Below are 12410 nucleotides of genomic sequence, written 5' to 3'. Positions count from 1 at the left end.
AACAGTTATTTATAATTCTAGATATAAGTCCTTTATCAGATATGTGATTTGCAAATACTATATCCCATTCTGTGGGTTGTCTTTTCACCTTTTTGATGTTGTCTTTTGATGAACAGTTTTCAATTTTGATGAAATTGAATTTATCTATTTTTCTTTTGTTGGTTGTGCTTTCCGTGTTATATTTAAGAAGCCAATGCCTGAGGCCATGAAGATTTACCTCTGTATTTCTTCTAAGAGTTTCATAGCGCTAGCTCTTACATCTAGGTCTTTAATCCGTTTTGAATTCATTTGAGTATATGGGATGGTATAGGGGTCCAACTTCATTCTTTGGCATGTAGATATCCAGTCGTCACAGCATCATTTGTTGAAAAGGCTAGTCTTTCTCCATTGAGTAGTCTTGGCATCTTGTTGGAAATCAGTTGACACATGGGTTTGTTTCAGGACTTCCAATTCTGTTCCATTGATCTGTCTATCTTTATGCCAGTACCACACTGTCTTGATTACTGCTGCTTTGTAGCAAACTTTAAAATTGGGAATTGTGAATCTTGCAAATGTAGTCTACTTTATCAAGATTGTTTTGGGTAGTCTGTGTCCCTTGCAATTCCATATGGATTTTACAGTCAGCTTTTCAATTTCTACAAGAAGCCATCTGGGATCCTCACCGGGATTGCATTGAATTTATAGATCAATGTGGGGACTGTTGCCATCTTAACAATATTAAGCCTTCCAATTCTTGAGCATGAGATATTTTCCATTTATTTAGATTGTCTTTAATTTGTTTCAAGAACATTTTGTAATTTTCAGAGTATAACTTTTGCACTTCTTTTGTTAAATATATTCTGAAAAATTTTCTTCATGATGCTATTGTAAATTGAATTATTTTCCTAATTTCATTTTTGGATTGTTCATTCTAAGTGTATAGAAATACAATTAATTTTTGCATACTGATCTTGTCTCCTGCAACCTTGCCAAACTCATTTATTAGTTCCAGTAGTTTTTGTGTTAGGTTATTCTGGCATTGCTATAAACGAGTACCTGAGACTGAGTAATTTATAAAGAAAGGAAGTTTAATTGGCTCATGGTTCTGCAGGGTGTACAGGAAGCATGGTGCTGGCATCTGCTTCTGGTAAGGGTTCAGGAAGCTTACAATCATAGTGGAAGATGAAGGGGTAGTATGCACATCACATGGTGAGAGCAGGAGCAAGAGAGGGAGGTGAGAGATGCCACACACTGTTAAACAACCAGATCTCTCATGAACTCACTCATCACCAAGGGGATGTCACTAAACCATTCATAAACCATTCATGAGGGATATGCCCCCAATGATCCAAGCACCTCCCACCAGGTCCCACCTTCAACACTGGGGTTACATTTCAACATGAGATTTGGAGGAGACAAATATCCAAATTTTATCAGCATTTTTAGTGAATTCCTTAGGATTTTCTATATATAAGATCATGACATCTGCAATAGAGGTAGTTTTAGTCTTCCTTTCCAATCTGTGAATGCCTGTTACTTATTTTCCTTGCCTAGTTGCCATGGCTAGAACCTCTAGTATCATGTCAAATATCAGTGATGAGAGCAGATCCTTGTCTTGTTCCTAATCTTAGGGAGAAAGCATCCAGTCTCTTTTTTTTTTTTTTTTTTTTTTTTTTTTTGAGACGGAGTCTCGCTCTGTCACCCAGGCTGGAGTGCAGTGGCGCAATCTTGGCTCACTGCAAACTCCGCCTCCCGGGTTCATGCCATTCTCCTGCCTCAGACTCCCGAGTAGCTGGAGCTACAGGCGCCTGCCACCATGCCCGGCTAATTTTTTGTATTTTTAGTAGAGACGGGGTTTCACCATGTTAGCCAGGATGGTCTCGATCTCCTGATCTTGTGATCCGCCTGCCTCGGCCTCCTAAACTGCTGGGATTACAGGCATGAGTCACTGTGCCCGGCTGCATCCAGTCTTTAACGATTAAGTTTGATGCTGTCTGTAGGTTTTTTTGAAGATACTGTTTATCAGGCTGAAAAAGTTCCCTTCTATTCCTAGTTTGTTGAATGTTTTTATCATGAACGGCTGTTGGATTTTGTCACATTTTTTTTTTCTGTGTCTATTGAAATTATTGTGTGAGTTTTCGTTTTTACTTTATTAATATAGTATATTATACTAAGTGATTTTCAGATGTTAAACCACCCTTGCATTCTTGGGATAAAATCCACTTGGCCATAGTATATAATCATTTTCATATTAGTATATTCAATTTACTAGTATTTTGTTGAGGATTTTTGTATCTATATTTATAAGAAATAGTGATCTGTAGTTTTCTTGTGATGTCTTTGACTGCTTTTGCATCAGGGCCTCATAGAATGAGTTGGGAAGTGTTCCAGCCTCTTCTAATTTTTTGAAGGTTTGTGAAGAATTGGTATTAATTCTTCTTTAAGTGTTTGGTAGAATTCACCAGTGAAGTCATCTGGGCCTGGGCTTTTCTTTGTGGAAAGTTTCTTTTTCTAATTAATCTCTTTACCTATTTTCATCTATTTAGATTGTCTATTTCTTCTTGAGCCAGTTTCAGTTTTTGTGTCATTCTAGGAATTTGTCTATTTGTCTAATATAGTGGCATGCAATTGTTCATAGTATTCCTTTATGATCCTTTTTATTTCTGTAAGCTTAATAGTAATATTCCCTCTTTTGGCCGGGCGTGGTGGCTCACGCCTGCAATCCCAGCACTTTGGGAGGCCGAGCCGGGCAGGTCACGAGCTTGGGAGATTGAGAACATCCTGGCTAACACAGTGAAACCCCGTCTCTACTAAAAATACAAAAAATTAGCCAGGCGTGGTGGTGGGCGCCTGTGGTCCCAGCTACTCGGGAGGCTGAGGCAGGAGAATGGCGTGAACCCGGGAGGCAGGGCTTGCAGTGAGCCAAGATCGTGCCACTGCACTCCAGCATGGGTGACAAAGCAAGACTCCGTCTCAAAAAAAAAAAAAAAAAAAAAAAGTAATATTCCCTCCTTCATTTCTGATTGTATTAATATGATTTTCCTCCTCCCCCCATTTTTTTTTAATCTCTTTAAAGAATCAGCTTTTGGTTTCATTGATTTTTCTCTATTGCTTTGCTATTCTCTATTTCATTAATGTTCACTCTAATCTTTACTGTTTCCTTCCTTTGGCTTGCTTTAGGTTTAGGTTGCTCTTTTTTTTTTTTTTCCAGTGTCTTAAGGTAGAAGATTAGGTTATTTATTTAAGATCTTTCTTTTTTGAAAATGTAGGTATTTGCAGCCAGAAAAAAACTCCTCTTAATATTGCTTACCATAAATTTTGCTATGTTATGTCTTTATTTTCACTAATCTCAAATATTTTGGAATTTCTCTTTTGATTTCTTTTTGACCCATTGGTTTTAGGAGTGTGTTGTTAAATTTCTGCTTATTTGTGAGTTTTCCAGTTTCTTTCTGTTTGTTATTAATTATTAATTTAATTACACTGTGCTTAGAGAATATATTTTGTATTATTTCTATTCTTTTAAATTTATTAAGGTTTGTTTTTGGCCTGGCATATAATCTATTCTGGAGACTGCTCTATATGCACTTGAGAAGAATGTATATTCTGTTATTATTGAGTTAGGTGTTCTATATACGTCTGTTAGGTCTGGTTGGTTTTTAGTGTTGTTCAGATCTTCTGTTTCTTGTCATCTTCTGCCTACTTGTCTTGATTGTTTTTGAAAGTGGTGTATTGCATGGCCTGGTGTGGTGGCTCACGCCTGTAATCCCAGCACTTCGGGAGGCCAAGGTGGGCAGATCACCTGAGGTCCGGAGTTCATGACCAGCCTGATCAACATGGAGAAACCCCGTGTCTACTAAAAAAATACAAAATTAGCCAGGCGTGGTGGCACATGCCTATAATCCCAGCTACTCGGGAGGCTGAGGCAGGAGAATCGCTTGAACCCAGGAGGCAGAGGTTGTGGTGAGCCAAGATTGTACCATTGCACTCCAGCCTGGGCAATAAGAGTGAAACTCCATCTCAAAAATAAATAAATAAAAAAGCCGGGAGTGGTGGCTCCCACCTGTAATCCTAGCACTTTGGGAGGCCGAGGTGGGTGGATCATCTAAGGTCGAGAGGTCGAGACCAGCCTGACCAACATGGCGAAACCCAGTCTCTATTAAAAATACAAAAAAATTAGCTGGGCGTGGTGGCACATGCCTGTAATCCCAGCTACTCAGGAGGCTGAGGCAGGAGAATTGCTAGAACCCGGGAGGTGGAGGTTGCGGTGAGCCGAGATCATGCCATTGTACTCCAGCCTGGGCAACAAGAGTGAAAACTCCATCTCAAAAAAAATAAAAAGAAAGAAAGTGGTATATTGCAATCTTCAACTCCTATTGTTGAGCTGTCTATTTTCCCCTTCATTCTTGACAATTTTTACTTTATACATTTGGGTGCTCTATTTTTAGGTGCACATATCTTTACAATTAATATATTTTCCTGATGGGTTGACCATTTTGCATTATAAAATATGTCTCTATTTCTAGTAACATTTTCTGTTTTGAAGCCTATTTTGCCTGATCTTACTGTAACCACACCAGCATTTTTGTTGTTGCTGTTTGTATGGTATATCTTTTTTCATCCTTTTACTCTCAATATATTTGTATCTTTGATTCCAAACTGTGTCTCTTATACACATCATATAATTTAATCTTTTTTTATCCAGTCTGACAATCTCTTTTGATTGGATTGTTTAATCAGTTCACATTTAATGTTATTACTGGTATAGTTGAATTTATGTCTACCATTTTTGTGTGTGTGTATCATGGGGTTTTTGTTCTTCTGTTCCTCTCTATGCCTTCTTTCACATTAAGTAAAATTTTAAGGTAGTGTTTTAATATCTTTAATTATTTTTCCCTATATACTTTTAATTATTTCTTAGGGCTTACCATACACACTTTAACTCATTATAATCAGATTCAGTTTGATTCAATTTCATACTAACTTAATGCTAGTAACATATAGAAATGTTATTGCCACATAGCTACCTTCCCTTTCCGCTTTTTAATGGTAATATTGTTATACATATTACATCTATGAGTGTTACAAACCCCAATAACATATTCTTATAATTATTACCTTATATAATTTTATATATTTTAAAGAAGCTGAGGTTAGAATGGGGAGCAATTATATATTTATAGTCTTTTTATGTTAACCTTTACTATCATTTCTGGTTCTCTTCATTTGTTCCTTGAGTTTGAGTTACCACTGAAGTCATTTCTTTAATCCGGTACACATTTGTTCCCACCCACCATTTGTGTGCTATTACTGGGAAATATATTACATTTCTATATGTTATAGCAACAACAGTATATTATATGCATATTGTTTCATACAATTGCTTTTTAAATCAGCTAAAAGATGATGAAATATATATTTATATTGTCTTTTATAATTACCTTTACCAGTGCTCTTTGTTTTGTGTGGATTTGAATTACTATCTGGAGTAACTTGCTTTCAACCTAAAGGATTTCCTTTAGTATTTTCTGTAAGTCATATCTGCTAGCAACATATTTTTTCAGTTTTTTTGGTAATTTTTTTTCACCTTTAGTTCTAAAAGATAGCTTTGCTGGATTTTTGTTTGACAGCTTTTTCTTTAAGCACTTTGAACATGGTATCCCATTCTCTTCTGGCTTCCGTTGTTGTTGCTGAGATATCTGCTATTAATCTTATTGGGACTCTTTTGTAAGTGATCAGTCATTTTTCTATTGATGCTTTCAAAATTTTCTTCTCATCTTTAGCTTTCATTATTTTTACCAAAATGTGTCTGTTTGTGGAACTCTTTGTGTTTTTCCTACTTGGAGTTCATTGAGCTTCCTATATGTGTACACTGGTGTTTCCCAATAAATTTATAATATTTTCAGCAATTATTTATGAAAATGATTTTTCTGTTCCTTTCTCTTTCTCCTCTCCTTCTAGCATTCACCTTATGCATTAGTTGGTGTGCTTAATGGTGTCCCACATTTTTCTGAGGCTCTGTAAATTTCTAATTATTTTTCCTCTCTGTTCTTCAAATTGCTAATCTTTTTTGATCTATAAATTTCACTAATTCTTCTGCCAGTTCAGATCTATTCTTGAGCACCTCTAGTGGATTTTTCATTTCAGTTATTGTACTTTTTAACTCTAGAATTTCTATTTTCTTACACTTCTATCCCTATATTGATGGGATCCTTTTATTCTTCTCTATTTGATGCATATCATTTCTACCTTTACTTGTTTAATCATGGTTTCCTTTAGTTTTTTGGACACACTTGGAATGGCTAATTTCAAGCCTTTGGGTGCTGTCATAGGGAATTTTGTTGCCTGTGAACAGAAAAATGCAAATTAATACAACTCTGAGATGCTTCTTTATAAGAAGTTTCATTACTATATTGTCAAATATTAAAAATCCACTTATTACCAGAGATTTCTGAGGACAGGGGAGAATGATAACCCTAATATGGTGATGATGGGAGTGTAAACTGATACAGCCATTCTAGCAAGGAATCCGATAATTCTTGGTCAAATAGAGAGTGCATGTACCTTGTTATCCAGCAGTCTGCACTGGATACACACCAGGAATTTGACCCTACAGAGCCATTAAAGAACATGGACAGGCCAGGTGTGATGGCTCACGCCTATAATCCCAGCACTTTGGGAAGCTGAGGCGGGTGGATCACAAGGTCAAGAGATCGAGACCATCCTGGCCAACATGGTGAAACCCCGTCTCTACTAAAAATACAAAAATTAGCTGGGCATGGTGGCATGTGCCTGCAGTCCCAGCTACTAGGGAGGTTGAGGCAGGAGAATTGCTTGAACCTGGGAGGCGGAGTTGCAGTGAGCCGAGATCACGCCACTGTACTCCAGCCTGGCATCAGAGCGAGACTCCATCTCAAAAGAAAAAAAGAAAAAAAAAAAACATGGACAAAGATATTCACCATAGTGTTTGTAGCAATGGACAGTTGAAGACAATCCACATGTTCATTCCTAGTGGTAATGAAGAAGTAAAGTAGCTAGATGCACACTGTAGAATATCAAACATCAGTTAGAAGCAAATTATACATACTGCAACATAGATGATTCCTTAAAAATTTCATGTTGAGAAAAAAGTAAAAGTACAGAAAGAGATCTGAAGCACAATATCATTTATAGAAATATAAAACACATATGTATATAGTCAGTGACATACATGAAATCCTTTTGTTGGTGCCTACTTATCATAGGGAGGAACAGAAGTAAAAATTGAGAAAGAAAGGAGCGAAATAAAATAAAATTTGTCTTATATGAGTTTATGATGAATCTCTGCAAGTCTGCTTCTGAGATACAAAATGAAAACAAAGACACAGAAAGCAAGGAAATATGAGATAATGTCATCAGATGAGATTTAGAATTGGAAGAAAAAGGTTGGAATGTTTGAAAAGGAGAATAAACAGTATGAAATACTTATCTTGGATATTTAGAATGTGAATTTATTGAAAAATATGGTAGAGTTACCAGGCAGGGTTAAATGCCCACTGGAGGTTTGTGGTCATGCATTTGCAGTGAAACCGGTAAGCCCACTTGTGTGATTCCCCATCATTGCTTGACTCCTCAGGCAGAGGGGGAAGAGAGAGCATTGCTTTTGTTTTTAAGACAAGAGAGATTTGAGTGTGTAAAAGCTAATAGGAATGTGCTCATAGAGACAGGCAGGTTGAAGATATTGGAGAAAGAAAGCGTAACAGATGGAGAAGAATAACAATAACCTGTGCCTGCCTACCCAGCATAGCATCTCTTTCTCTGAGATAGTAGGGTCTACAGCCATAACACCCTGAATGCACCTGATCTTGTCTGATCTCAGAAGCTAAGCAGGGTCAGGCCTGGTTAGTACTTGGATGGGAGATACTAGCATAGGATAGAGTGGATGCAGATAAATTTATAAGTGGCAGAGGGGCAGAATTTGAAAAAAAAAATCCATTTCAGCCTTTGTCTTGGCTTGTGAACAGACCTAAATATGTACATCTCATTAAATTTCCCAACGATCACTCCTCATTCAGGTGTTCCAGAAACAATGCCTCCGATGACAGACATCTGTAACCTACATAACCAGTGCAGTAGGATGCATTTCAATTTAAAATCATCCATCCAACTCTCATTTGCTACTGGTGATAATTAGTGCAGTCTCTCTAGAGAGAAACTTGGCATTATTTATCCAGATCCTTAAAAATCATTCATACAATTTTTCCCAGTATTCCACTTCTAGAACTGTATACTAAGGAAATAATCAGAGAGATACAAAGACTTGTGCAAGGATATTTAGTCTAGTGTTATTCCTATAATAAATAACAAAAATTGGAAGCCACTTAAATGTTCCTACAGCAGAGGAAGGGTTAAATTAAATTCTAAGATATCCATTGAAGAAAATATTTTATTGCCATTAAAATAATGTTTAAAAATAATATTGGCTCAGCCAAGCATGGTGGCTCACGCCTGTAATCCCAGCACTTTGGGAGGCCAAGGTGGGCGGATCATGAGGTAAGGAGATCGAGACCATCCTGGGCTAACACAGTGAAACCCCATCTCTACTAAAAATACAAAAAAAAATTAGCCGGGCATGGTGGCAGGCGCCTGCAGTCCCAGCTACTCGGGAGGCTGAGGCAGGAGAATGGCGTGAACCCGGGAGGCGGAGCTTGCAGTGAGATGAGATTGCGCCACTGCACTCCAGCCTGGGGGACAGAGCGAGACTCCATCTCAAACATAAAATAAAATAAAATAAAAAATAATAATAATATTGGCTCAGGAAAATATGCATAATATTCAAACAGTTTAGCCACAGCCTGATTTCTGTGCACCCAGGCTAATTAATGTTCATGGGAACTAATTAGAGCTGACATGTACAGCCAGCCTTTTGCTTACTCTGCAGGATCTTGTTCTGTGTGATTTCTCTAGGGGGAGCCTGCTCACTTTGAGTATTTGATGTATCCATTGCACTCAGCACCCATCACCGGTCTAGCTACCTGCATCCGCAAACCCTTTATAGCCACCTGTTCTCTGGATCGATCCATCCGCCTTTGGAATTATGAAACAAAGTAAGGAATGAAAGGCTTGCCTACTTTATTATGCAAGACCCCAGTTGTGAATTTATGTGAATTATTTTAATTACAGTGTTCCAAACTTTAATTATTTAGAAGCTTTCAGTTGGAAAAGATTTTTAAAAAATCAAGTCAGTCAACCTACCTGTTTCTCACTCTTGCGTGGGCTAGAAAACTACTTTGTGGTTTATTTAATGCTTACCACATGCTGGACACTGGGGACATGAAGAGATGAAGACAACACCTCAGTCTCTCACCTTCTTACATAAACTCCTGGGTCCCTCCAGCTCTCCTATCCCCTTGTTTCCCACAGGAACTGCTCTTTGCTTCAGGGAGCTCTCCAGACCCTTTCTTCCTCATCTTTCTCCCAGGACATCACTATCTCAACCACCCCCAACTCCCTCCTGACTTTACCTTCCAGCACAGCTTCCCTGGGAAGCTCCAACCCTAGGTGGACCCCCACCCCCTACTGTTTTCTTTGTTCTTATGTACAACTTCTGGGGCTTCTGGGGAAAAAATACTTGGACAATACTCATGAATTTTGGAATATAAACAGAGCTATGTCTTCAGCATCGCTAGACCACACCTTGACCAGTCTCCCTATCTACCATGCTCCACGCTGGACATTATCCCCTAATAACCAAGATCTAGAAAAGAGAGGAACCAACAATTGCAAACAGTAGTGTGTCTCAAATACGATGATAACAATATATATCAGATACAGTAGATGACTGGAAGGAGTTAGTGAGCTAGGCTTACAATTCAGTAATTGATCTTTTTCACAGCACCCTGGAACTATTTAAGGAATACCAAGAAGAGGCATATTCCATCAGCCTTCATCCATCTGGACACTTCATTGTAGTAGGGTTTGCTGACAAACTACGACTCATGAATCTACTCATTGATGATATACGTTCTTTCAAAGAATACTCTGTTAGAGGATGCGGAGAGGTAAAAAAAACTGCTGAAGACAAAAGTCCAGTTTCTTAGAAAGCCACGGCTGAAATATCAGGAACTAACATGGTCTTGGGAGGTGGGACCAAAATCTGTCTTGGAGAACTACAGTGGCTTAAAAAAAGGGGGAAGGAGGAAATCCAGTTATTTTCCCAGCAACCTTATTGAGTATATGGTTCCATCCCCATATTCTTATGTCCACCAGACTGTTTCATTGAACCTAAAACCTTGTGAGATCCCCGCTATGATAAGTCCTGTCTGTAATTGTGGAATATTAACAAATATTTTAAAAGAAAAGTAATCTCAGAATCAGAGTCACAGCTAAGAAGGTGAGGTTGGAGACGGAGGAGCCAGGGAAAAATAAGCATCAATGGTGAGAGGTAATAAAGAGCGCATCAGCTTTCCCTGAGGTGACTTGCAGAAACAAGGCAATGATTTCAGGAATTACTTCCCCGGCTCTGAAACGTGCTTCTACAGGCAAAATGATTGCTTGTGGTCCCAACGGCTTAATGATTTGTGGGCCTGACAGTTTCAGCATCTGGCCACTATGAGTTACAGGAATAATGAAAGTGTCTGAAAATGTCAGCCACTCCTCAGTCTCATTTGCACCTTCCCCCCACTCCCACCCTCACGCGTAGTTTCAGTCTGAACTCGTTGGGAAAAGCACCTCTTGACTGTAACCTCTAATTAGACTGCTCACTTCCTGCTTGCTTGCTCTCTTGCTGTCTTTCCCTATAGTGTTCCTTTAGCAATGGAGGTCACCTGTTTGCTGCAGTCAATGGAAATGTGATTCACGTTTACACCACCACGAGCCTAGAGAACATCTCAAGCCTGAAAGGACACACAGGGAAGGTGAGTGAGTGAACAGTCTCTGGGGAAACAAGGGGCACGGAGCCAAGTATGCCGCCAGCCAGTGGGATACAGGTGAACAAAAGAGAGATGGTTCCTTTCCTCATGGGTTCACTGTCTACTTGGGAAAAGAGACAATAAAACGAATGCACAGACAAATGTAGTTACTAATTGCAGTTCCACTGAAAGAAAAACATGGTGTTGTTGTGAGAGAAATAATGAAGGGGGCGGCATAATTTAGGTGGCTGTATCTGCAAAGGCTTGGTCCTATAAGAGTGAGTAGGAGTTAATCAGACACAACTGGTGGGGATAATCATTGCAGATAGGGATCCAAAGGCCAGAGATGGGAGACTCATAGGGTGTCAGAGAACATGAAAGTCTGTGGGCCTGGAATGTGGTGCCAGGATAAACCATGGGGTAAAGATGGGCTGAGATTGGAGAGGTCACAGGGGCCCAAATGCATGGAAACTTGTAGGCCTTGTAAGGATTTATCCTTCTTATTTCTTGAAATCATGGAAGACTTTCAGGGCAGAGAATATGACCGGATTTGCATTTTGAAGGATTACTTTGGCAGCAGAGTGAAGACTATTGAAGGGGGCGAGGGTAGAAATGGTGAGGAGGCTATTGTGGATATCTACACCATAGATAATAGTGGTGGTGATACAGTTAGGGAGAAGTGGATGGATTCAAATGATTTTAGAAAGTAAAGTCGTGGTGGCTTATGCCTGTAATCTAAGCACTTTGGGAAGCTGATGTAGGAGGATCGCTTGCACTCAGGAGTTCGAGACTAGCCTGGGCAACATAAGGAGACCCTGTTTCTACAAAAAGTAAAAAATATTAGCCAGGTGTGGTGGCACACACCTGTGGTCCCAGTTACTTGGGAGGCTGCGGTGGGAGGATCACTTGGGTCCAGGAGGTCAAGGCTGCAATAAGCCATGATCACACCACTGCACTCCAGCCTGGGTGACAAGAGTAAGACCCTGTCTGGAAAAAGAAAGAAAGAAAGAAAGAAAAGCAAAAGAAAAAAAGAAAGTAAAATCACTAGGTCCTAGAGTAGTAGATTAGATGTGAGGCGTGATTAAGAGGGAGAGGCATAGAAAGGGTAAGAAGTCAGCAGATGAATTTGGAGAGAAGAGGCCATTGGAAAAGAGAGGCATTCTAGGCAGAAGGACTTGTTGGAGATGATGAAATGGAGGTATGAAATAGGACAGTGCTCGTTGGTTCATATGGCTGGAACACTGGACACATTTGAGCAATGATAGAGGGAGTAGGAAAGGTTGGCTGCATCGTAGAAGGTAGTGTATGCCATGCCAAGGAATTGGACTTTAGTCTCTAGGTGACGAGAAACAACGGAAAGGATTTAAGCAAGAAAGTAATGGGATCAGAAAGGTAACTCTCTGAACAGTATTGAGGAAGGATTAGAGTGGAAGGAAATTGGAGTGATGGAGAGCAGTTAGGATGTGAAGGTGAAAGCTGGGTTAGGAACTAAACCATGACTTTAGTAGCGGAGGCAGAGAGAAGAAAGAGATGAAGTTCCATTTT

General features: G+C 39.2%; 1 protein-coding gene across 20 annotated transcripts in view; it reads left to right on the top strand.

The window, feature by feature from the left end:
- CFAP57 (cilia and flagella associated protein 57) overlaps positions 1–12410 on the top strand; it is an 84758-nt gene that overhangs the window by 16433 nt on the left and 55915 nt on the right. For all 20 annotated transcript variants that reach the window (XR_010146877.1, XR_010146876.1, XR_010146881.1 and 17 more), the window contains 3 exons: positions 8923–9062; positions 9851–10016; positions 10758–10871. Coding sequence is in view for 17 of the 20 variants with exons in the window: in XM_054666029.1 (XP_054522004.1) it covers positions 8923–9062; positions 9851–10016; positions 10758–10871 (420 nt within the window). In the remaining 3 variants the exon portion in view is untranslated. The remainder of the gene's footprint in view (positions 1–8922; positions 9063–9850; positions 10017–10757; positions 10872–12410) is intronic.

The sequence above is a fragment of the Pan troglodytes genome, chromosome 1 (genome assembly GCF_028858775.2).
Source record: "Pan troglodytes isolate AG18354 chromosome 1, NHGRI_mPanTro3-v2.0_pri, whole genome shotgun sequence".
NCBI classification, from domain to species: domain Eukaryota; kingdom Metazoa; phylum Chordata; class Mammalia; order Primates; family Hominidae; genus Pan; species Pan troglodytes.
This window is presented reverse-complemented; position numbering and strand designations above follow the sequence as displayed.